The sequence below is a fragment of the Drosophila subpulchrella genome, chromosome X, assembly GCF_014743375.2.
Source record: "Drosophila subpulchrella strain 33 F10 #4 breed RU33 chromosome X, RU_Dsub_v1.1 Primary Assembly, whole genome shotgun sequence".
Taxonomy (NCBI): Eukaryota; Metazoa; Arthropoda; class Insecta; order Diptera; family Drosophilidae; genus Drosophila; species Drosophila subpulchrella.
The window spans coordinates 20,475,862-20,501,185 of record NC_050613.1 but is presented as its reverse complement, the minus strand read 5'-3'; the positions used below and the strand labels follow the sequence as shown (position 1 = coordinate 20,501,185).

General features: G+C 41.0%; 1 protein-coding gene across 3 annotated transcripts; it reads right to left on the bottom strand.

The window, feature by feature from the left end:
• Positions 1–12: 12 nt before the first annotated feature.
• On the bottom strand, positions 13–24,691 carry LOC119556363 (nascent polypeptide-associated complex subunit alpha, muscle-specific form). Of its 3 annotated transcripts, none has more exons than XM_037868525.1 (4): positions 24,251–24,691; positions 5,097–5,370; positions 4,376–4,678; positions 13–4,029 (listed from the first exon to the last, which is right to left on the bottom strand). In XM_037868525.1, exons 2-4 carry the CDS (start codon positions 5,152–5,154, stop codon positions 659–661), a joined length of 3,732 nt encoding a protein of 1,243 aa, XP_037724453.1. In that variant the 5' UTR covers positions 5,155–5,370; positions 24,251–24,691; the 3' UTR covers positions 13–658. The 3 variants fall into 3 exon arrangements, with proteins under 3 accessions (XP_037724453.1, XP_037724454.1, XP_037724456.1); XM_037868526.1 differs by lacking the exon at positions 24,251–24,691 and adding an exon at positions 11,060–11,164; XM_037868528.1 differs by lacking the exon at positions 24,251–24,691 and adding an exon at positions 5,551–5,692.
• Between the last annotated feature and the right edge of the window lie 633 nt (positions 24,692–25,324).

The window sequence follows — 25,324 nt, the reverse complement described above, 5'->3', positions numbered from 1 at the left end:
TCAGCCGCCAAATGCAAAAGTATAAACAGACTTTTTTTTAATGTCTGTATTTTATTTTATTCAGTTTAATACAATGCCATATATAAGTATATACATCAGCGCTAAATGCATTAACTGCTGTTGCTTTAAAATAATTTATTAGCATTATTAACTCTCTGTTTTTGGGGTTGTTTCTTTTTGTTTCGCTACCATTTGATTTATGTTTTATTTGACACGACTAAGTAGACCAGTCCCATTGGTTAGAAAATTGGTTACTATATTTCACTATGACATACGAAATATTATATAGGCATAATAACATACATGTAAATATATAGATTTTTCGCTTTTCTTTTATCTCTTTATCTTGTTGTTGTATTTTCTTTTTTTTTTTTGGGTTCTCTTGTGACCTAATGACTAAAACAAATTATTAAAAATCTACATAGTTCATAACAAAAAACTAAGATTAGTTAAAAAAAATTTGGGGTATTAGGCGCTTTAAAAGCGCGGGGATGGGGTGAAAAAAAGTTCTACTAAATCTTGGCGTTTTTTTTTTCGGAATTATTTACAAACTCAACACAAAATTTACTGTTAACGGTTTAAAAAATATATAACTTGTGCGCTGCTTTTGTGATTTTGTGCCTGATATTATTTATCTAGTGTTTATATTTTCGAAAACTCAGGATCGGTTGAGCTCCTCGCGTTTGAAATTCCTTATCGCGTCCAAAAGCTGCGAACGAGGATCCGGCGATGTGGGACCACTGCTGCGTCCACCATTGGATTTCACGGGCTTTAGAGCCGGAAGCATTTGTGTCGGGGGTGGTGGTGGTGGCGGTGAGGGCGTGGCCGCTGGCTGGGATGTGGGCTTCAGCTTGACCTGTAGGCTCATCGGCCTGGGCTCCGGCTCCTGGAGCTTCAGCTCCACTTTGGTGGACTTCAAAACCACATTCACATTCTTTGCCGGCGGTTCTGGCTTCCTTTCTGGCAGGGATGTGGGCGTGGCAGCTGGAGCAGAAGTGTTTCCAAATCCATTTACGGACACCCTGATCCTCAAGGCCTGCTCCTGCTCCTGCTGCTCCCTGGCCAACATACGCTCCTTGAATCCCGTGCGGCGTAGGGTATTCTGACCAAAGGGAGCCGGTGCCGGATTGGCTTCCACTGGCCGGTTCCTCTCCAAACTGGAAACGGGGCGTGGCAGGGAGTTGCTGGCCAAGTTGGAGACCACCTGGCTGCTGTTTTGGCTGGCGGGTAGAGTGAATCTATTGCTTTTGGCTGGACGCGGCAATGTAGAGGATTGGCTCTGGATGGGATTTGGGTGTTGGTTGTGAACCAGTGATTTCTCCGCTGGTTTTGGCTGCGGCTTGAGCTTAACTTGAACCGAAAAGGTTTCCTCATCGACCTGGTGATCTTCCACTTCCTGGACGACGGCCTTTTCCTCTTGATGGTTCTCCTGACTCGCATCTTTAAGTGGCTTAACCGTAATGGGAACGTGGTATTCCCGTCTCTGGGGAATGCCCATTCTCAAAATGGGTGAAGCCACTTCAATGGTGAGCTTGGCAGGCGGCGAGGTCACCGCTTGGGACTTTCCTGCCCCGCCAAAGATGTAGTCCCCCTCGTTCTTAATGGCCACAGTGGACTTGGGCCGTTCGCTCCAGGTGGCGAAATTAATGCTGGGTGGCCCCGAATAGCGATATGTGGGTGGCAGGGGCTTGGAGCTCGGAGCGGATTCAATCTGCTGACTTGGTTGGACTACCATGGTGCTATTGTTCGGATTTCTCAAGTTGACAGGACTGACTGGTGTGACTGGTGTGGCTGGGGAGTTCTGAGGTGTAATGGTGCCCTGGGAGCTCTCCGGCATTGGGACTTCCTTCTCTTGGACCGCTTGAACAGTTGGCGAGACCAGCAGTTTTTGAACAGGCTCTGGAACCTTTTTAACAGCCGAGGGAGATGGCTTTGGAGCTGGAACAGGTCCCTCCTTCTTGGCCACTGGAGGGGATTGTTTCTGCACTGTCTGCTCCTTCGGAACCAAAGGAGTCACCGGCTCCTGTACTGATTTTACAACAGGAGGTAACGATGACTTCTCAACTGGAGAAGGCAGCTGCTTTTGAATTGGAGTAGGTGATTGCTTCAGGATCGGATGAGATTCCTGAACAACTTTGAGAACAGGAGATGATGGTTTCTCAACTGTAGGAGTCGGAGACGGTTTCTGGATTGGAGTGGGTGACTGCTTTGGAGCGCTTACTCCATCCACTGATGACTCTTCTTTGGCCAGATTGAAGATCTTTGGTTGCTCTGTAACGGGCGATGATGCACTGCCTCTACTTTCGGCCAGGCTGTTCTTTCTCGAGTTCAGGATAGTCTTGATAACCTCCAGGCTCTGCAATGAAGGCGATTCACCGATGCTCAACTCACTGGAGGAGCGTCTCTGGCCCAGGCCATTCTGCTCTAGTTTGTTTAGGGAGACATGGGAGGTGCTGCGAAGACCCAGAGTTCCTCCGGGTGAGGTTACCTCCGCCTCTGCGCCAGATCCTCCTGCCTGAAAGGAGTCGGCTCGTCCAATCCTAGTTGTAGTTTTGGCCGTAGCTATGCTGAAATTGGCCAAACGATTCGGTTTGGCCGCCTCAATCTCCGCCAGCCGAGGATCGGGCTGCTTCTTTATCAGCGTGTCCAGACGCTGTTGATTGATTATGGTCGCCAGTTCATCGACGATCTCGTCCAGCGGCGAACCAGGGCTCACCGGAACCGCAACCGGAACCGCACTGCTTTTCTGCATCTTCGGATCGGAGAAGTCGGGCGGTGGCGATATGGGAACCGAGTAGTTCCACGAGGTGAGCGAGGTCTCGCTACTGGGCGTGGCCATATTTCCGCTGGTCAGCGTCACCTTCTGTTCCAAGTGCATCACCTCATCCTCATCGTCTTCTCCTTGGGCTGTCAGCACTGCCAATTCCGCCAAACTGGTGGCCAATGGTTCAGCCATTTTGGTGGTCTGGCAAAGCTTGAAATTGTACACCTTGATGGCCTCGTCGTCCTCGGAACTCGATTCCTGCTGCGATTTCTCCGCCTCCACCTCTGGTTCTGGTTCTGGCGAGGCCGAGGGAGATGGTGCTGGCTCTCCAATACCCGAATCCGCTTGCTTGGATGCCGCATCGTTGTCATCATCGTCGTGGGCACTACCCAAAGATCGGGGCTCTGGGGTGGGGGTTCTATTCAGAAGGACTTTGGACACATTTCCATTGGGTGATCCATTGGCATTTCCATTCACCAAGGGCAATGGAGGACTCACAGCCGGAGCAATGGGCAATGGTGTGGTAATTCTTGGAGCTGGTTGCGGGATATTCGGGGTAGGTGTCACCGGCTCGGGTAGTGAAGCCAGCGATATATTATCACCACCACTTTGGAAGTCCGGCGGAGGAGCCGGTGCGGTTTTCTTCTTGATCTGCAGCAAACGTTTCCGGGGCGTTGGTTCCGGACCACCAGCAACCGGTGGCTTCAGATCCAGCGTGGCATAGTGACCATCCGAGGAGTCGTCATCCGGTGACTTTGAGCTATTGCCATTGCAGTCCAACTCCGGAATGGGACCAGAGAGATTTGGCGTGGACATGCAGAGCTGGGGACGCTTAACAATCACCGCATAGGCAGGTTCGCTTTTCAAGCTAGCTGCCGGAATATCCGGTACCGATTGCTCCGGTATGCAAACCTGGCTCGGTGGCCTGGGAGCCGTTCGCTTTTTGCGCGGCGGTGGTGCCAATACCTTTGCCGGTGGCACCACCACCGGGGTACGGGTGTAGTTCATGCCCGTGGAGTCCATCGAGTTCAGGGAGTTGCTCGAACTGTAGGGACTCGGCGTCTTGGCCGTAACCTTTGAGTGCCGGCTGCTACTGAAGTCCGAGCTGCTGCTCAACGAATCTCGAGCGGCTCCGGTGCGCTGGAATTTGTGCATCACATCCGGATTGAAGTTGTCGTAGGACTCCGACTTGTGGCAAAGTCTAATCTCCGAAAGACCCACGGCTCCGATCGTCGATTCGCAACTGTACACCTGACTAGCATCAACTGAAAAAAGGGGGGAGAAATTATTGGGTTAATAGAAGTATTACTTTTGGTGGAAATAGGCTTCACTTTCCTAGATTTTGTATATCAATTTGGAATTGGTAGCATTCATTTCAGTTTGCCTATAGAAACCCAAGGTCAAAATAGCACTTGAAGCTCTCTTGAGCTCTCTTTATTTTGAGAATTTAATGAGTTTCTATCTTTTAATACAGCATCCCCAAACATCTCACTGATAAAATACAACATTACGATCTTTTGAGCTAACAGTTGGTATTTATACAAGACAATTCCAATCCTTATAGAAAGTGAAAGCCTCTTCCATCTTTGTGAAGCTGACAGATCCCCCTACCTGGACTCCGGAACTCGTACTTATCCGCATCCAGTTGCTTGTTATCGCAGACGAGCGAAAGGAGCTTGCTCAGAGGAACCCTGGCTCCCAATCGGGCCACGAAAAGCTGATCCTTGGGCAGCAGGACGGTGATGCGGAATGTCTGTTCGAAGGGCGCATTGCTGGTGGCCGCGGGCACTGGGGTTATTCGGTTGTACTCCAGCTGACTAGTCTCGTTCAAGTCCGTATCGGTGGACAAATGGTGCAGATGTGTTGACGACTTGGACAACTTGCCCATGGAGGAGCTGCCAGTGCCGGATTTGTCTAGAGTATAGAAAAACATTAAAGAGGATTTTTATTTGGTGGAATAGGAAGGTTTCTTGATTTTTAATAACTTAGGAAATGGGTACTATAGCACAGCAGATTTATACTTAGGATATGATCCCTAAAACAGGGTTTTAAAAACTATATGTATAACAATGAGTGTCAGAAATATGTTTTATTATATTTTCCATCTATTATATTTACTATTCCAATCTCCATTGGCACTACAAATGATAATTTAGGAAGGGTTTATTGCAGTAATGATTGTGGGAAATAAAGTTTGTTGATCATAAACGTTAAAGTAGATGAAGCATAGAATTAATTAGGGACTTATTAGAAAGGTAGGTTCATTTAGGTAGAGCTTGTTAAGATTTATTGTAAAAGTTGTACTTTAAATTTTGGTTTATTGATAGCTTACCCTTTTTTCGGCCAAACCAGCGATTCAGTGTGGAGAAGCCGCCCTTCATGCTGCTCATGTTGTGGGCGTGGCTTCTGAAATGTTTCCCTCTCTCTCTCTCTCTCACTCGTTCTCTGCTTCTTCCACCTTCACCAATTTCCTTTTTCCGTTTCCGCTTCCGTTTCAAACGTGTCTCAACTTGTGCAGTTCTACGTTTTCCTTAAAATTTCGATCGGGTTTCGTAATATTCCTAGAGCATGCTAGAAAATGGCGTGCGATTTGTGCGCTGCGAAATCTGAAAATGGAAAAGGGCAAGAAAGCGAGTTGAAAAGCGTTAAAAGCGGTCCGATTACAAAAGACGCTCAGTCTTATCGGTTTTCTGGCCGATAAGGATGATAGAGGGGATGACGGAGGTGCTGGGCAGGCATTCCTTTGGACTCTTTATTTTTTTTATCAACGCCACCAAAACACATACTCGTTTCTTCCAGTTGGGGACACATCCATAATACCCTTCCCCCCAAGGAAATAAAGTTAAGTATGTTAGCTGACCAACGCAATATATGGCAAATTTCGATTTCTAAAGTATGTTTCAGAGTCGACTTGATGTATTTACATTTTACGTATGTACTTTGTATGTGTGTGCTTTATCAATTAATTTTTTTTGTCCCCCTGTTCCTATTTGCTTTTTTCACCTGGCTTAGTGCTTAATTGTCGGCCAAGTTGTTTAATGGCTTACACCTACACACAAAGACTGGGAAAATAGCTAGCGATAAGCCCAAGAAAATCGAAATCGTCGGCGGCAATGAGAAGTGCGCGACTTGCGGGCGTTTTTTGTCGCGTGCGTTACATTTGCACACAATGCAAATCGCGAAGGCAACTTCTACACATAGAAAAAAAGAGGGTGGCAAGGGGGGCGTGCCGCTGTTTACTCAGTAGTAAATTCTAATGACATAGTTTGGTGGTGCAATGGTGTGGGTGCAAGACCATGCAAATTACGGGCAATTGTTGCGGCACCAACTTGTTCTATTGTTTATGCACCGAACAAAAAACCTTAAGAACATTATGATATTCAAAAGTTTCTGATGATAAGTTAAAAAACATGATAAAAAACATGAATAATAACACACAGCAAAGTTTTTACTTTTTTTATAGTTGACAAAAAATATTTGATCTACCAAAATGACTATTTTTTTTCCTGTTTCTTCGATTAGTACAAATACTAGTATACCATTTTATTAGGCATACAGCACATTACGAGTCTGTAAGGTCAATCGGCATTAATTCCCACAGGAAGTGAATAGTTTCCCTTAATTGGGGAATCATTTCAGTAAATAACCTTTTGAACGACAAATAAAACAGATTTATTTGCACTAAATGACGATAATTAAATTCAGATTTAAACTCACTTGATTTGATCGTTAGTATTTATATACAGTGTATATTATACACACACTATATACAGTGGTCGGCATAAGTATTTTGACAAAATAAAAGTTAAGTATACTCATAACTTGAATTTACTTCTTGTAAACTATAGGCATCAATGGAAAGGTAATTTCAATGCCGTTTGAATGATACAATACATTTCTTTACCCATTCAGTACTTATTGAAAAGGACGAATTTGTGTAAATCAACTTTGAAATTTAAAAAAAAAACTTTTTTCCTCGTCTTGAAAACTTAAATTTTTTGATGCAAAAAGTTTCTTCAAACAAAAATAATAGTAACTGCAAAAAGAATTTTTCAAATATCATTTTGCTTATATTTTTTATGAATTTTTGAAAATGCTTAAAAACAGGCATTTGAGCCATATTTTTGTCTTTTTCATACAAATTTTTTCCGACATTGTCACTTTCAAAAAATCATAAAAAATATAAGCAAAATGATATTTGAAAAATTCTTTTTGCAGTTACTATTATTTTTGTTTGAAGAAACTTTTTGCATCAAAAAATTTAAGTTTTCAAGACGAGGAAAAAAGTTTTTTTTTTAAATTTCAAAGTTGATTTACACAAATTCGTCCTTTTCAATAAGTACTGAATGGGTAAAGAAATGTATTGTATCATTCAAACGGCATTGAAATTACCTTTCCATTGATGCCTATAGTTTACAAGAAGTAAATTCAAGTTATGAGTATACTTAACTTTTATTTTGTCAAAATACTTATGCCGACCACTGTAATTGTTTTATATTTACTACTTTAGGGCTTTCGAATTTATTTTTAGCTTAAACTTACGATCTTTATTAATCTTTTAATATGAGTCAGCATATTCGCATAAAATCGCTAAACCAATGGAATTATGGCAATGAACCGTACTGTGTACATTCGTGATTGCCTGTGGTTAATCGATTTGTGTTTACTTTTTAATGAGCAGCCCCGACTAATTAGCCCAACTATTAGCCAGCCTAATTAGATATAAAACTCAACATGGAGTCGTCATTCGATTCGCCAAAAAGAATCGATACCTCTTGGGGATTTTTAAGCTGGCCAGACATAAAAAACTGCCTTTTGTTTCTGGCAATTGTACTTCAATTGAGTGTCCCATTTCTCGCCGATACAAGTCGTATTATTCCCCAGTTAATCATTCACTTAAACAGGCATATAATGCTTTCATTGATCCCTTATGTCTATCCAATGGGTATTTCCCCAGTCGTTTGGCCAGCTCTTCTAACCTGTTTTGGGTTATCAATACGTCGTTGTTTCTGTTTTTTTTCTTTGGCCCAAAGGCTTTTATAGTCAGTCACTAAAGTTCCCCTTGAAAATAAACATGAGTAAGTAAAAATTCCTCGGCTATCATGAGACGGCGATGAAAAATGTTTTTTTTTTACTTTGGTTTTTCGCCTTAAATCATCACGTTCCATAAACATGGCTGTGTGGTTTTGGTGGTGTTGCCAAAAATAATGAGCTTGGCTAATAGCGTTAAGTGTTTTGGGGGCCTTTGTGAACTGGCTAATTGAAATAAAAAATTAAATTGCTCTCGGATGGTATGTGAACTTTACACTTTGCCTATCGGCATTATATGGCTGGGATATATATGCGTCTCTAACTGGAAATAAGTTTATAAAGGCGCTTAAATTTATGGCCATATATAAGCTCTCGATTATCTAAATATATAGCATTTGAATAGCGATGAATCAGAGCCAACTGCCAACTGCTAACTGCAGCTGAACAATCAGACGTAATTGAACTGTTTACTTTGGCACGTTGGGTCCGTGTGTTTTGGATTGGAGATGGTTAAGTAACCCTCTATCGATTTCCACTTCTCACACGAGTAGCCCAGTTTACAGTTAGCAGACAAACAACAAGTGATATACCATATACCAAATAACGTGAAGTACGAACGATTCGAGGCGATTCCCATTTCCCGACTTTTATCAAATCGTTTTGTTTCGAAACAAGGTCTTTAAAACTCGGCGAACTCAGATCACTTATCGTTGTGTGAACTTGATCGATCAGCAACATTGAGGCCCCACGAGTTAGCTATATCTTTGGTATTGAAAATGGGAATCTCAAGGAAAGGGTTTTAAGTGGATTTATCGTTCTAAATGTAGAACTCTGGAAAAGAAATAAGGGCAAATGTAATATAAACATACGTTCCAACCGGATTTTATCATCTTTAGATTACCACTTATCTTAAACAGTAAGCTTTTATTGCAAAAGTTTGGATTATAACTATCAAGATCTTTATGACTCCGAATGCTTTAAGACCCAATCAGAGATCCTTGGTTTAGGTTCTAAATAGAACCCATAAAAGCTCCCCCTATTTGGATCTTTATGGTTCTACATCAGGGGGTTAAATAACCTAGGCAGAGACAAAGACTTCCATAATCGAATGCTAATTTCACGGTTAATGTCTTCGGCCATTTGCAGAAGTATTACCGTTATGTGTACACTTAAAATTGGCAACTTTCTACCGTTACCCAAGGGCCTAAAGAAATGAAGGCATTATTATTATTTGGGGGCCCAAGTACCGATCCATGTTTAAATAAGGTAAATCAGAAGTGCAAATAGAAGGTGATTAATGGCCCAGGTTTGTGGCTTCGTATGTGATTATTGCATTATACAGGGAAATGTCGGTGGATCGCTCCATCACGGGCTTAAATATAGAGATGTTTTGACTGCGAATCGTTTTCGCTGTTCAATGGATGACACTGACATTGAAGTTCGGCATTGCATTCAGTGGAATCGACTTGAGTTTGTTCCGAAGTTAGGCGATGATATCATATGGTGGATAACCAACGACGTGAGGGAATTTTTTTATTGGTGCTCATCATTGTTTCTCTATAATATATATATATAATCATCACCCATCCAACTAGACGGCTATGCTAATTTTCTTTGGACTGGTAAGTCGATATAGCTGGCCGAAACACCTGTGAAATGACTTTCTCGAGTCACTGTTTTGCCTGTTTTGCGACAACTTTATCTGTTTTTTTTTGTTTGGACTGTTGTGAGTTATCAGGCGAATGATACGCATGACTAATCCCGAGTATGCTAAGTCGTAGTCGTTGTCGTTATGTCGCCGCTGTCACTTGCGGGCCATTATCTATTTCAATTTGTGCGGCAATTTGAGCCACTTGATTAGGCCGTTTCACTCTGCAACGTCCGATCCTCGGGTTCTCCGGTATATACCATACATATATAGGTAGTATGAGTAGTATATACCCCCATATGAATACCAGTTATCACGTACCGCTGCCATTGCTCTAATGGCTCAGAAGATGTCACCTGCACGTTCCACATTCGATTGGGGGATCCAATGGTACTTTGCACCTTCCAATGTCTTTAAGTGACGTGGGTAGCTTTTTTAGAAACCATAGAGGCCCATTTAAACGTTAGATATGCATGTTATAAGGGAGAAATTGAGGTTGGTTGTACTCATTTATAGAGTCGTTAAGGAATATATGTAGGTATTTACATAAGAATGCATATCTTTTGGATATAACAATTACCTAATACAAGAAAAAATTTTTTTTTTGATTTTCTTAAGCCTAAAAAGCAAAGAAATTAGGGAAGCAAAGTAAAATAATCAATCAACAAAAAAACATAAAGATAATAAAATATTAAGAATAGATGGCATAATATATCCCAAAGAAGATGGCAAAGAAGGAATTGGTAATGGATTGCGAGTCTATAAAAGGCAACAGGTTCGAATTGCTTTAAATATGAATGAGGCAGACGGAATTGTAAAGAAGTGAGTTGGTTAAAATCGATATGCCGACTATTTTCCGCTTTTTAAGCGAGATTCTTGCGGTTTTTCCCGCCGACTGAAACCCAACTTCCTTGGCTAATTGAAAACAAATCGCCCGACGCTTGGCTAATGGTAAGTTTTCCGTTAATTTTACACAGATAACAACTGCATGGGTAACTACTGTTTTGTATGAGGCAAACGGGTACACCTGTGCTCAAGCCAATAGAAGTGGTTCAATTCTTATATTTATAAAAAAAAACATTCGTTCGAAGCAATGTATGTGTAATTTTCTAGGACTGTGCTATTCTTGTACAAGCTTTACATTCCCAATTGGAAGTTCACTTCTAAAAGTTCATTTTTAAACGGTCCTAGTTGGAAGTTAATTTCCACTACAATTTCATTAAACACATTCTGAACATTGTGGGTTAGGATCCCGATCTTCGTGACGAATCACTCCTTGCACTTTACATTCCCAATTGGAAGTTCATTTTCTGAAAGTTAATTTTTAACCGTCCTAGTTGGAAGTTCATTTTCGCTACTATTGTTAGTAACACATCTGTATTCTGTATATTGTGGGTTAGGATCCCGATCTACGTGACGAATCACTCCTTGCACTTCACGTTTCGAATTCTATTCGTGGCTTTCTTTTGCTCGTCACTTTGCCGCAATTAAATGCAGTGTTTGTGTTGTTCGACAAATTGTACGTTGTCATAAGCAGAAATAAATAATTAATACACGCACACTAGAACTTAGCTATTAAGGTAAACTTGAAAAACAACAAAAAATTGCGTACTAACTGCGGCTAGCGGTGTTTTTTTTTTTTTTTTGGCTTGGCTTTCTCTCTCTTTCTAGGCGAAGAGAGGAGCAACTTTTGCGAGGCGGCGCCGTCGACGACGTTAACAAAACTGAAAACAAAAAACGCGCAAATTATGCATAGAACACAAAAGCATTCACGCACACGCACACGAACAGAACACTAAACACCGACACAAACACACTCTCACACACCACACTAACCACAATAATAGTGGCAATAATAAAGCAACGGTAACTCTCTAATAATAGAGCCACAGGCGAAAGAAAAGAGAGTCGCTCTCTCAGCACCTGGCTCTCCCAATTGGAGCTGCTGCTTTATCTTATCAAATGATAGCAGCTAAAACAGCAACAACAACAACGTAAAGTGAAAGGAAATACGAAAAGCGCCAATTTCAGTTTTCCAATTGGAGATTCATTTTTGGTAGTTCATTCCTGCAGTTTCCAAGTGGAAATTCATTTTGCAAGGTTTTCCAATTGGATATTCATTTTTGAATGTTGAGAGATTCAAAATTCCTTTGCTCATGCTATACTTTAAGCAATATTTTATTCTCTTCAAGGATATTAGGTAATTCACAACATTGGCTGAATATAAAGGTTTTTGTAACTGCCTAAAAATAGTTTTAACAATCTAAACCAATAATATTTCGATATCTTTAACGCTTTGGAAACAATAAATTAGAACAAAATGTTTGGTAGGGAAAGCCGGAACACGAATTTCCGAGAAAACCGGTGGTTCTGGGAACTTAAGTTCGACTGTACTCGTATTTCACTTAGGTATCTGGTATCTGTTGCTCGGTATATCTGTATCTTCACTTGTCGCCGCACTTGGGCCAACTGAACTAAAACTTCCAGCTAAGTGCGTTGCATAAGTCAGATGATGATGAGCTGCGCCGACTGCAGCGCCGGCAGAATTGCGCAAGTCTCGCGTTCTGATTGACGACCTTCAATCGCAGTTAACTATTCGGCGTGGGTTCCCCACCACCTTCTTTTAGTTTTTAAGTGGTATATTGGCGCTCCTTGCGCTTAAAATAAAATAAACAGAAAAAGACCGCCAACGCTTTTCACTCGCAGGAGTGGCGACGTCTAAATGCGTGACCATTTTCGGCCCATCGTCAAGAAATTAAAAAAAAAAAACATAATTGTAGGAAGGAAGCCTCACCTAAACGCACACGCACACTACTACTCTGATGACATCATAGCTCAACCACCATAAATGGACTTTCCAAGAGACCAGCTATAGGGTGTGTGCCACCTTCTTCGATCCGACTTCTAATTATGTGCAACACATTATATCAAACTCGAACATCAGAGAAAAATCAAAATTAAACGTAAGAGGGTGGCAAGAATTTCGGAAATACCATGTAACCTTCAGGGATTTTTATATTAAAGTGTATAAGGCTGAAACGGAATTGCATATGATATAGTTTAGGCCCTTAAAAACTCATTACAAGCTTATCATAACCTTATCATTAGTCTGAATTGGCTCTTGCCTACAAATACTTTTAAAAACATAAAAATATTTCAGTTACAAACAAATTCCAACGAATTGTTTGGGTAGTAAAAACCCGCTCAAGGGGTTACTTAGGATTCTAGCGATTAGTAAGGCCCCACCTGCTATCGCATCCATCTAGCATGGCTTCCTTGCCTGCCCAACCGTATCTTGATCACTTAAGGCCTGTTCGACTCGCATATTAGTGGTTAGGTTGTGAATTATCGCGACACCTCAATAATGTATGTACGCAAAGAATTCCAATAAATTTGGTCCGGCTTAGTTTACTTTTTTTTTGTACGCCTGATATGACCAACCAAAGCATTTTCGAGGGCGCCATCGAAACATTGGAACATCGGAACACCCAAACAATCAAACTAACTAAGCAAAAACACTATACCATCTGGCACTCGCCGTGTACTTGTACTTGTAGCTATTATATCTCTCTATTTACTTGTAGTTGCTCGGGCACGTTTTGGGGTCTGTGATAACCTCAACCTTAACACAGTCGTCGTGTCTTCGGTCGCCGCGAAGGTTTCTTCGCAGACGGGGGCGTTGCTATCAGTCGTGTACTTTATGGATCTCGATATGTGTAGCAATAGCAATAGCAGCCACATATCATTGAGGCATTTCTCCAGCCAGCAGACAAAGACCTCCTCTCTGTGGTACTTGGTGACCCCGATTTGAGGGAATTCTTGTGCTGTTTTTTTTTTCTCTTTTTGTTTTGCCTCATTTTTTTTCGTAGTTGTTGCGAAAAGTGGCACAAACTCATTCCGAAAAGCGGCAAGAAGAACACAGAGAGCAAGCCGTAAACAAGTTTTGCGATGGCAAATTTGACAATGGAAACCATATGATCAGCGTAATAATAGTTATGATCATTGGCTGCTGGAGGTTCAGTTCAGTTCGGTTCGGTTTGGTTCGAAAGATTTCTTCGAGGCAAATCTTTCATAAATATTTTGCGGCACGCCTAGGAAAAAGTAACCCTCCTTTTCACTGTTTTCTGTTTTCTGATTTCTGTTTTCCGGGAGGGAAAAGAGTGCAAAAAATGCATGGCATAGGTAAGAAAAGAGTTGATCTACATACCGGGGCCACAACAAGCCCCGTTAGCCGTGGCCCTTTTATTCAGTTTTTCTTTTACTTTTTTTTTTTTTGCATGTCTCGCTTTAATTAGACTTCAATCAATGCCAGAGGCAACTGTCAGCGCCCTACTAGCTTTATGGGTATCCTACACAGGGGAAAAGGTAAAAATTTTATATTCCTAGGTCGAATATATGTAAATGTTGTTGGGTATAATAGAAGTATCTCAAAACGTTGGTCGTATGTTAACAGGATATACAACTGAAATTTTAGAAAATGTAAATAACTTATCAAAATTTAATGATAACCATTATACGATTTTTTATATATATAACATCATATTATATCATATCATATTATATAATATCATATATCATATCATATCATATCATACCATTTTTCTTCCTGTGCATCGACTTGCACTTCAACTCTGACGTCAGTCATTATTTTGCAGAATGGGGTCAACTGCAGTACTGCAGACTGTATCCCCACGATCCACTCGATCTTTTGAGAGTTTTAACCAAACTGACAGTTGCATGCGTTTGCGATGATTTCGATTCGAGATCCGCGATCCGCGATCGGAGCAGCTGATTCAATTACGCTCGCAATTGCGTTTGCAAGTGCAGTCAGCCGTCCGGACAATTCAATGTGGCTCAATCTGCGACAGACATTTGCGTACACACATGTTCATATGTTCATATTCACAAAGTGGAGTGCGACAGGGAGATATCCACTTACACACATGTTGAACCATCTTGTATTACATATAGTATAACCACCATTATCGCAGCTCCGCCGTCACACATTTCGTCCATCTAGTTTAATCTATGAAATATTTATAGCTTTGAACTTTTGCCTGCACACAGCTGTGTGCCAAGATTTCCCTCGACTTTAGTTCAAGTGGACTTTAGTTAAGGTCTATGGTGTTATAGGCGTGATTATAATAATAAGTAGTAGTTACTAGGAACATATCTGTTCTAAGAGATTATCTCTTTTACACAATCGACTTTTCTTATGTAAGTGTTTGTCTCTCTCTATCTAAACAAATAGTATTCAATTACTGCGTTTTTACGCCCATTTAAATCCTCCATCAAATGGGTACCTTTTTGTGGGTCTAAGACTGACCACCTGCAAGTGTTTTTATGGAGGTTTTTCGGAACTTCGGAGCGCTGGAAATACCGCCCAATAAACGGCAACGGTGCATAGCCAACCAACCTGTCAAGATCGGGTTTTTTTATGATTATTTTTTGGGTGTTTGAGTGTTGCAACCACAACAGCAACAGCAGCAGCAGCAGCAGCAGCATGCACAACAGCAACACAAGCCAAGTGCTGCTCATAATAATTTGTTAGAGTGCATTTTCCACATTGCAAACGGAGATGCCGGTTTTTCAAAATCCCCAACCCCGCCCACTGGCCAAACGAGCTGGAAAACGGCTGCCTGGAAGAAAGTGAAGCGAAATGAAATGCAGCTGCAATGGCAACAACTGCTGTACGAGCAACTTGCTACTTGCTACTAGCCACTTGCAACTAGCAACTTTTGCTTCACTCTTTCTCTCTCTGTTTAAAGCGGCTTTCTTACTTGGGTAATAACTGGCTTGCATTTCATTTGAAAGACGTTTAACGCACTGCCTTAATTGCATTGTGCCAGCCAGATACAATTGCATCCATCGGATGCTACTCGTATATACTCGTAGTATTTTGCTGCTGGGCTTGCTTTGCGAAACAACCTTGACATGCAGCCAAACTAATGGCAGGAAATCGTCGACAAGTGCGCGGCCCAATCCCATCTGCAATCTGAAATCTGCCATCTCCATTCTAAGGTCTCCAGTCCCGTCGACAATCTAAAGCGAAACATTCCAATTTAGTCCCACACAGAGATGAGCTCGCCTCACCTTATTATAGTTAGTTTTACAGTTGAACCTTTAGTGATTGAATAACCCTTTGACTAATGTACGGAAAAATTTATATAGTTCCGCAGAATATTTTTACCTTTTCTTAACTTTCAAAAATGTTAGTTGATATTGCAATATCTTAAGAGGATTTCTTTAATCCACAAGCTTTGAAATAGCATTGTTGTTCATTAATTCTTCATAAGGGGGTTTCACTGTGGCTAGATTGCCTTGGTTGGTCGCTCTTTTTAATTGCGCGTCGCATCCAACCGGTTGCCACTTGAACTGAACAATTGCCGCCCATGCCATCCCCATTTCCATCCACGTATCTGTATCTTGAATCTCTATTTCGAATTCGTATCTGTAGCTGTATCTGTATCTGTATATCCGTAAGTGCAAGTATATCTGCATCGGTTTGCCAGCAAACAGGGGCAAAAATGCGACTAACTTCGTTTTGGCCATTTGCACCGATTGATCATGGATTGGTTTTATTGGTGGACAGGCGCCGAATGAAGTGGACTGTCTGTCTGCACCACCGAGTGCACCACTGCACCACTGGGTGGGGTGCATTGAACCAATCGAAACCGAATCGAACAAATGTGGCTCACCTTGGCTCAAGATATTCTCTCTTTGTGTGTCCGTGTGTGTGGGAGGGTGGGGCAAATGGGCAAATGTTTATCAATGAAATTGGACAGCTGAATGGGTAACTAGGTGGCCAGGTGCCACCGCCGCACCACCAATTAGTGGGTGAACATGGACATGGCCTGGCCAAATATGAGAGAAAAATGCGAAGATAATAGAACGTGTCGCAAAACGGAACTATCTTAAATCTGCATATAGGTTCTACTGTAAGGTAAGCTAGTTTTTTTAATCTTTCCCAAAATCATTAGCTATCCATTATACTTTTTTCAAATATAAGAAATATTGTGTTTATAGGAGGCACTCTTAAACAAAACTTCACTTCATGGGCTATAAGTTGACTCATTTTGAATGCGATCCAAGTTCATATGAACTAACCAACAAACCTGTCCGTTTTAGAGTAATTGGCTTAGATTACAGGAAACATATTTTTTGAAAGCCCTGTATTTGATTGGTTTTAAATCGTTTAATTGAATGTAAAAGGGTTTCTGTCCACTTAGATATGAATTTTGTTTGGTATTTTGTTGGAAGAGATTTTTTAACTACCTTGTTAGTGTCTAAAAACCCCCTAAAAACAACTCGCTTCAAACCAAATCAATCAGGTTTAGGGTGCAATCCCTTTTTTGGGGCAAGTATTCGATCTTTCTTTCCGCTTTAATGCATGCCCAGTTCCGAGTCGTATGCACCTGGTAACCCCGTTCGGATAGATTTCAGTGGTGGAGGTACGGATCCGATTACCCTAGTGATCCGCTCCAGAAGCCGAGAAATGGATGAGCTCACACCGCCTGGAATGCAGTTGCGATTCGGACTCTGATTCCGCTAAACAAAAAGCCAAAGTACACACATAAAGCGATACAAAATATAATATATCTGGTTAAAAAAATATAACAGCCAAGGGGGAACAAACCCAGACGAATGTCATTGCCCGGACTTGGAAACGGATTCGATTTGATTCGTTTCGTTTCGAGACTCGAAAACTGTCAGCCATATATTTGCATCGCGGATCGGTTCGCGGATAATGGCCATCATCTGGCTGGCATTAAGATTCATTGCGAATGCAAGTCACAGCTTTTCGTTGGTGGGAAACTACGGGCACGACGACTGTCGCTGACCTTGAAATGGACCCCATAGAAAACCAGCTAAGAAATTCACCAAGAAAAACCCACTAGCCACCAAGAAATCCAGGCAAGAAACCAGCCAAGAAATCCACCATCAGGGCAGAGAAAGTAGTTAGCCAACCAGTTGGCTAAGTTGGCTAAGAAAAAGTAAAATTATTTTAGGACAGGCCGCTGAGAAAAGTATGTCACCTGCACCCAAGGCACTCAGACTTTCGGACCTGGCCGAAAAAAAACCAGAGACCTGGCCAAAAACAGCTGTGGCAAGTGGCGGGTTTTACTTTCTGCCCCAAAAAAGGAGTACACAGAGAAAAATAATTATACCCATTGAAAGAATTCTTGAGGGAGACAGATACGTTTTTCATTGAAATACTTTTAAGATTTTTTAAAATATTATTTTATTTATATATTTATTTGCTTGTAACTAAAAGATGATTTAAAAGATGGTCAGATTTCGACAATCAGAACCTCAAGAATCTGCCTGCCAAATCCCAACGTTCTAGCTTTTATAGTTTCCGAGATACGGACGCACAGAAAAACAATGAGAAGGACATAGATTCAGATCAAGAATATATATACTTTAGAGGGTGAGAAACGCTTCATTCACGAGTATATATATTTTCTGGGTATGGCAATTATTTACTCATAGGAATCATCAAACATATTTGTATGTTTGATTTTATTTAATAAAATGGAATCCTTTTTTTAGTCAGTGTACAATATCGACAACCAGTCTCTCTCTCTAGATTCGCATACTGGCCAAACAAGTTGGCCAAGGCCCCCCGATCACTGAACACTGCGCTCCCGACTGGATGCGTGTTGCATGCCTCCTCCGAGCAGGAAGCACTTGCAACTTGCAACACTTGCAACACGCAAGCGCCGCTTGATTTGAGCTCTGGTTCGTTTTTTTCGCTATTTTTCGGAGTTCAGCTAATGGAATTCCAGCAGGCACTTATATAAAAGATTAGACCCGCCGATGCCGATGCCTCAGTCATGTCACGTAGCTCCCGGCTCAAGATATCGCCGAGTGTCCAAGTCTTGGAGTCCCCGTCTCCGAGATTATACAATGATCGAAATGTGTGTTTTGGGAGCGTCTCTCGCTCATGTGAGGCACGTCCTCAGGCATCGAAATCGAACATTGGACAATAGCTAAAGCCCAATGGGACTTCAATCAATCGGGGCTGTCTGCTATCTGTATTATGTGCGAATGCTCCGATGGCGAAATGTGCACTCGATTGTGGGAGGATTTCTTGGGGGAATAGCTGGTAATAGGTATTTTGTGGTTGAGGTCTGGTAAATTATAAAAAATATATATAAGTTTCATACCTAAAGTCCATAAATCTTTGAACTCAGTAACGTATTTTTATAAGGTATTATATTAAAGGTTGCTGAATTCCATTAAAATAATTTCAAGTTATTTAACCATTTTAATTAGTATTCCATGTGTAAGATCTTGACAGCAAGGCAAATATAGAACCTTTTATTTTTGGATATTACCTAAGTTTTTAAAATTCATCGCTTGATCAAATAGCATATACAAATATCGTATATCGAAGCCAGATCACGTAGCAATATATTTGCTAGGATTATACAATATATGGCTAAATCTGTTTTGTGCATTTGGGGCGTATTTCACGCACGTCTGCCCGCCCGCTGGTCTTTCTTCGCCCTCGTCTTCTGACGCCCCGCGGTCTTCTCCGCAGTCTTCTCCGCAGTCTTCTTCTCAGTCTTCTCGGGTGTCTGCGGCCCTTGCCCAACATTCGTGGATTTCATGCTGACCCACTTGCCCCAATGCGATCCCATTTCAACTCTCCGGCTTCTCCTCTTTCTTTCTTTTCTTTTTTTTTTGCCCCTTTTTCTTTTTGACCATTTTCAATGTCAACACGCTTTTATTAATTTGTTTTTTTTTTTTTTGGTGACAATGAAGTCAACTGGAGCTGGACGCTTTTTTGTCTAATTTTTTGGTGGATAGCGCGTGTTTTGCAGTCTCAGCTAAACCAGAATTTCCACAAAATCATATGTAAATGCCTTCAAAGATTTGCATAAAGACGCGCTATAAATTAGGCTTTTTTGTTTTATTTTCGTCAGCAGTTTTCAGGTTCAAAGCAATTAAGTAATAACACAAATCAAAGTAAACAAAGGCAAAATGTAAAAAAGAAATTATGCAAGCCCGCCTGGCGAAAGAAACCATGGTTCGGTGATTTGGAGGCCTCCGACCTGTAAGACATATTACCACCACTCATTTCAAGTTCAAATAAAAAGCCCCATTTTGGGCTAATTTCAACATTGTTTTGTTTTTTCAAACACTACGTGCGTCCAATGGATCCAATAAAAACCAATACAATCCAGTGGTCAGTGGCCGGTCAACTCCCATTATTACTGGTTGAATCCATCGAGTTTTTCACGCTTTCGTACTCGGCACAATTGACTCGAATTGCAATTGAAAAGAAAAAAAAAGACGAGAAGCGGCAAGAAATAAACTGCAATGTTAGACAAGCATATGTGCCCACAGCTGTGGCCACAGAAATAGCACTTAACTCCTTGGGTCTAGTGCTATTGAGTAATCAGTTCCATTTATGCGGGCAATTTGATATATTGCTGGAGAGCTGTGAACTATTTAAAGCTATACTTAGTTGAGATCCGTAATGTAATCTAATTTATTTCTTGTTTATTTGTCACAAATTGTTCTTTATCTACGCAAGTTTGCGCCTAATTTGTATTTTACTTTTTACTTTACTTACACAGAGATAAATAATCAAGTTTATTGTTCTTGAATTGAGAACATTCGTTCTTGAAAACCATTTTGGTATCAAAAACTTATAGTTTAGTTGTTGAGATATACAATGTAAAAAACGCCAATTAAACTTGATTCAAGCACAATGAAAACATTTTCAACTTTAAAATATTCGTTCTATTTTTAAGTACATTTTCAACTCAGATGAGAACGTAAGATTTGCTTGGATGCTCTGTTGCCAGTTTGCTTTGCTGGCAGCATGCTTTTTGCTAACGCTCGGATTCTCCCCTTTGGCACGTGGTTAGAGAATTCTGCTTGTGTGCTCGTGTTTTTTTTTATTTGGGTGACAATTTTTGCGTTGGAAAAATCTTTGAAGCGTCACCAAAGTCTAAAATATCAGTGGGAAGGTTCGGAGGGGATGATGGGAGCATACCGGTTTGCTTAGAGAGCAAACACGTTTGCCGAGCGGCTGCCCTTGTCAAGGTCATGCCCAGTCAAATGCTGCTCTTTATTTTGTTGTACATTTATTTTGGTTTTCTGTTTTACCAAAGGCAAACTGCAGCTTTTGTTTCACAATTTAGGGTAGAGGTAAAATGATGGACCAGCAGCTGATCTATTGTATAACTGTGATGTCCCCGGCTCTTAACACAAACATGGATAAACCACAAAAAAAAAGAAAAAACCCATAGGGCTTGGACAGACTGGTAGGGGGGCAAATAAACTCTGGTTGTTGGGGGCTCTTGAGTTCAACGACTTCACATGACAATTGGCCATTGTTACTGTTGTTGTTGTTGTTGTTTGTTGAATGTTTTGTCGTGGCAAAAGCAAAAGCACAAGCAAGATCAACAGCACGAGCAATTAAAAAGACGTTAATTTGTCGACTTTTGTGGCCACGAAATTGAATTTTCAACTGACCAACTCCAGTGATTAATAGCCATAGAGCAGCCAAGTTGACTATCCCCATATCTCCTATCTTCCGACTCCAATCCCGAATGAAATTCTTCGAGTCGATTTGCTTTGGGGCAAATGGGAAATGGTCCGCTTCTGTCGCTCATAATTACCGGAGCCTAAATTAACGACTGAGGCGCAGACGCCAACGGTTAAAGTCACAGTCAGCGAACTCTGAACACCGCATACAAACCATACCAAACCAAATCCAAACCCCCAGATACAAAAAAAACATAGCTAACAGATACAGATACAGCCAAAGGTATGCTCGTGCATGATTCTAATTACTATGTATGGGCTTTGTGCCCCATGGATTATATAGACAATGCACAGGGAGCGGGATATGGAATAGTTATAGTAGTAGTAGAAATCCAGCAGCAACAAGAACTCTATTGTTCGTCGAGCTTCGCCAGCGGAGCGTCAGTCTAGGAATGAAGAATGGAGAATCGAGAACGGAGAATGGAAGTTCAAGTACCCCCTGACAGAGGCATTACATGATAGCTATAGATCATAGAGGAAGTCTTTAAGCAAACGTCGTACCAGAAGCTAACAGATGAGGTGGGAATTATGGTGGTGCCAAACTTAAGAACTTATAAAATGCAACGGATTGTGGTACATTTAGCATAAAAGTCATGATATGTTTCTATTTTTAACTATTCGTTTACAAACAGTCATTACATTTTAACTTTATAATAAAATAACATCGAGGAGTACGGATTTAGTTATTTTTGGTACTAATCTATTGGACAATAAAAATAATTTATTTTTAACTGTTCATTGACCAAGGAAATGGTTTATACAAATAATATATTCTACAAAAATTTCTTATAGTTTTTACCACAATACTAAAGAGATAACGTAATAAACTTTTAGCCCTATTATCTTTCCCGCATTTGTTCCACAGCTTGTAGCAGTTTTGTGTACACAGCGTATTACACAGAATTCCCAGTATCAAATGTAAAAGGGGATCATCGACAGCGATTGGCCATTAAAGATTTAGAAAGGCCCTTCATCACACGGGTCGCCCAAATGCCCAAATGCCCAACTGCCCAAAATCGAACGAAAGTGAGAGGAGCGCGCGGCAGAGTGACAGGTTCAAAAAGTGAGATAAAGTAATGGCGCCCAACGGGGGGCTTTTTCTGGGGAGGGGGGATATGAAAGAGAGTGATCTGAATCGGAAAGGAAATAAGTCGCAGATTCCTTGAGTGAATGGTAACCCAAGACGTTGTTTGTTTGTCTTTTGTTCGCTTTTTAAAATCTTTCCGGGGATTAAAGCTTCTTGCCAGGCAGCTGCTGCGCTGACACTTTTTTCAGGAGGGGTTGTCGGTAGTACCCCCTATACCACAGATCCCGAACTTCCCTAGCAAATTGCGCGTCGGTGAGAATCGGAATTTAAATCAAAATGAGAACAATTCTACTGGTGGGTCAAATACCTTGGACAAACTCGACGAGCAACCATCTTTTTGTTTTCTCACTGAAATTGTTTATTGTTCGGCGGCTGAAGCGATGCAAATGTTGTATAAAATTCAATAAAATGCGAAACCAGTTTATCAGTTGATCGCCGATCTCGGTTTCTCAGTGAAAAGTCTTGGGCAAAAGTTGCCAAATAATAAACGCGATATGTGTGTGTACATTGAAATTAAAAATTTTAAATATAAAAAAATACAACAAAAAAAAACCTCGGCAGTTCCGAGCTTCATGTCCCAATCATCATCACCACCGTTTGTTGTCTTTGTCGCCGCCTTTTTGTTTGCGTTGCTTTTATTTGACTTTTTCACATTTTTACTTTTTTTATGGTACTTTTTTGTACGTTTTATGTGAGATTCAATTAAAAACTTTTGACCAGCAATTTCATAAATTTGCAGGTTTATGGACAGGGGAAAATAGCGGAGGGTGCTTTAAACGTATCCATCTCCATCGCCAACCAGTTTGATGTTAATCAATTTTCGCAACAAATTTTTGCACTTGCCATTTGCCTTAGCGGAACCAAAAAAAAAAAATTTAAAAACATGCTGCGAATGTTTTTCAAAAGGAAACATGCGCTAAATAGAGCCATACAAGTATCTATTTACGTTTTATCTCCTTTTTTCGCATTTCTCACTTGCTGGAAATTACTTAATATGCATTTAGCCGCCGTGCTTCGACCTTACATAGCTGCCTGCTTTTTTGATCGATAGTTGAAAGCCGCGATAATGCCGTTTCCGCTGTGGTTTTCATCGCCGATCGCGCCAGCATCATTATGGCCATAAACCATTGATTGCCGCTCAGTTATGTGGCCGCCTGCCCGTTTGGAAAATTATATTATCAAAGCCAGGCCTCCGATTCCGATTCCGATGGTGTTGTATTCTGGTTCCCTGGTTCTCAACCCCCAGGTCTTCAGATCTTCGGATCTCCAAAGCTTAGCGACGAGGAAGTGAAGAGCAGACCGAGCTTTCGAACCAATCCACTCCAAACCGATCCGCTGCTTTCACTGCTGACTCAGTGGCTTTTTCTTCTGACGAAGTCCAACTATCTGTCATTTTGATTTTCCGCTTTTTGCTGGGCACCCTGGGGCAACAACAGTTCAAGATGGGGCTATTTCCCAGCCTCCATGAAAAATCAAACTCAGGTAAAACCAAAAAGGGGTACATCTTACTAAAACCAAATATTTTTCTAAATAAAAATATGGCTAGAAAATATTATTAACGTAATATTCTATATAAGAAAATATTTTATGCATGCTAAATACAAATGGATCAATTGTTAGCAGTCAACTATCAGTGTCTGTTAGTCGATCAAATATATATCTAATTTGAAAATTAGAAAAATCACGTACAGGAAATTTAGCATTGAACGTGTGAACTTTTTAAATAGAACAAAAGAAAGTGCACATAGAAAATAGTAAACTCTCCCTTGGGCGGACAAATGTGGTCCTATTTATAGTTGTTGAATAGTTGTGTTTTTAAAAAATGAAGGGGCTTAAGATAAACGTTTATGTCGTTATATTTAAAGATTATATCAATAGTTTTTCCGAACGGACAGACTTTTATATATTCCTATGAATCGGTCAAATAACATTCCGTTCCAATATCCTTTGCCCCACTGTGCAACGTGTGAATTTTTGCAGCCCAGGAGAGTTTTTTGCCCCCAGCACACCGGCATAATTTACCGTTTTGGAGCTTTATCTGCCAATCGGAGATCGTAGTTAGTTGGTGGTATTATTCCTGTTGGTGTTGCACTGCTCGTAAGTGAATTTTTCAGAGCTGCTGCAAAACGGAAACCCGTAGAAACTGACAACTTACCTAGACAGCCGACCTCAATTAGCAAATCTGTTTGGGCCCGGTCTTTCCATGGTTCTAACTGCCTTTTGATGTGAAGTGATGTGATGTGCTGTTGTTGGCTTAATAGCGCTCTATTTCCTGTCAGTTCACATGCATCGGTCCATAATGCCTGTACCCAGGTTAACACACTCTCACACACTCTCTTTTCTATCTTTCTTTCTTATTTTTATATATATTTTTTTGGTTAATTTTTTTTTTTCTTTTGGTAGGCACTTTCAAGTGAAAAAAAAGTGTAAAAAAAATAAAAAGCAAATTATTTTGCACACACTCGAACACACTCGCCGCGTAGCCAATTAAAAAGCCATGTAACGTATGTAAATAAACAAAACCTGGCGAATTCTTCCCCCAGTTTTCTTCGTCCGCGAGAAAATGACGCAGCGTGAGCGACCGTTCGGCATGAAACTCGTTTCTCGACTGAACCGCTCAGCTGAAAATCGACTGAGGCTCAGCTGCAGTTGCTCGGTAGCAGCGGTCGCCAGCGGTCGCCAGCGGTCGCCAGCTGACGACGAAGAGCGGGAGAGCTGAGCTGGTGCTGGAGCTGGAGCATGAGCACCACCCATCCACCGATCCACCCTCCCGAAAACCGAAACCCACCTCCCGATCTCCTGAGGCCCCGAACCCCCGATCTTGGGAATGTGCATTAACCGGGCGCACGCACACGGGGCGAACGGCCCAACCCAGGTCCACGGGAATTACAATTAATTTGACCAACATTTTTTGTAAGAGCACCCTCCCTATATTGGGTACTCGTACTCCTGTAATTCTGAATTTAAAAAAAACCAATCAGGCTATAAAAGATCTAAAAAGAGTGGTATACAAATAAATAAAATGTATGATGTATTGATAATATTTTAAATACATATTGAAAACATAGTTAGGGAAGTGCTAAATATATAAATAAATATTTAATATTACCATTTAAGAAGAGAATTTATTTGTTACTATAGTTGAAGACTTGCTAAATATTATCCTATTATATTTTGTACACAAACTGTCTTTTTTGATTTAAAGAGAAATTGTAATATGAAATTCCCA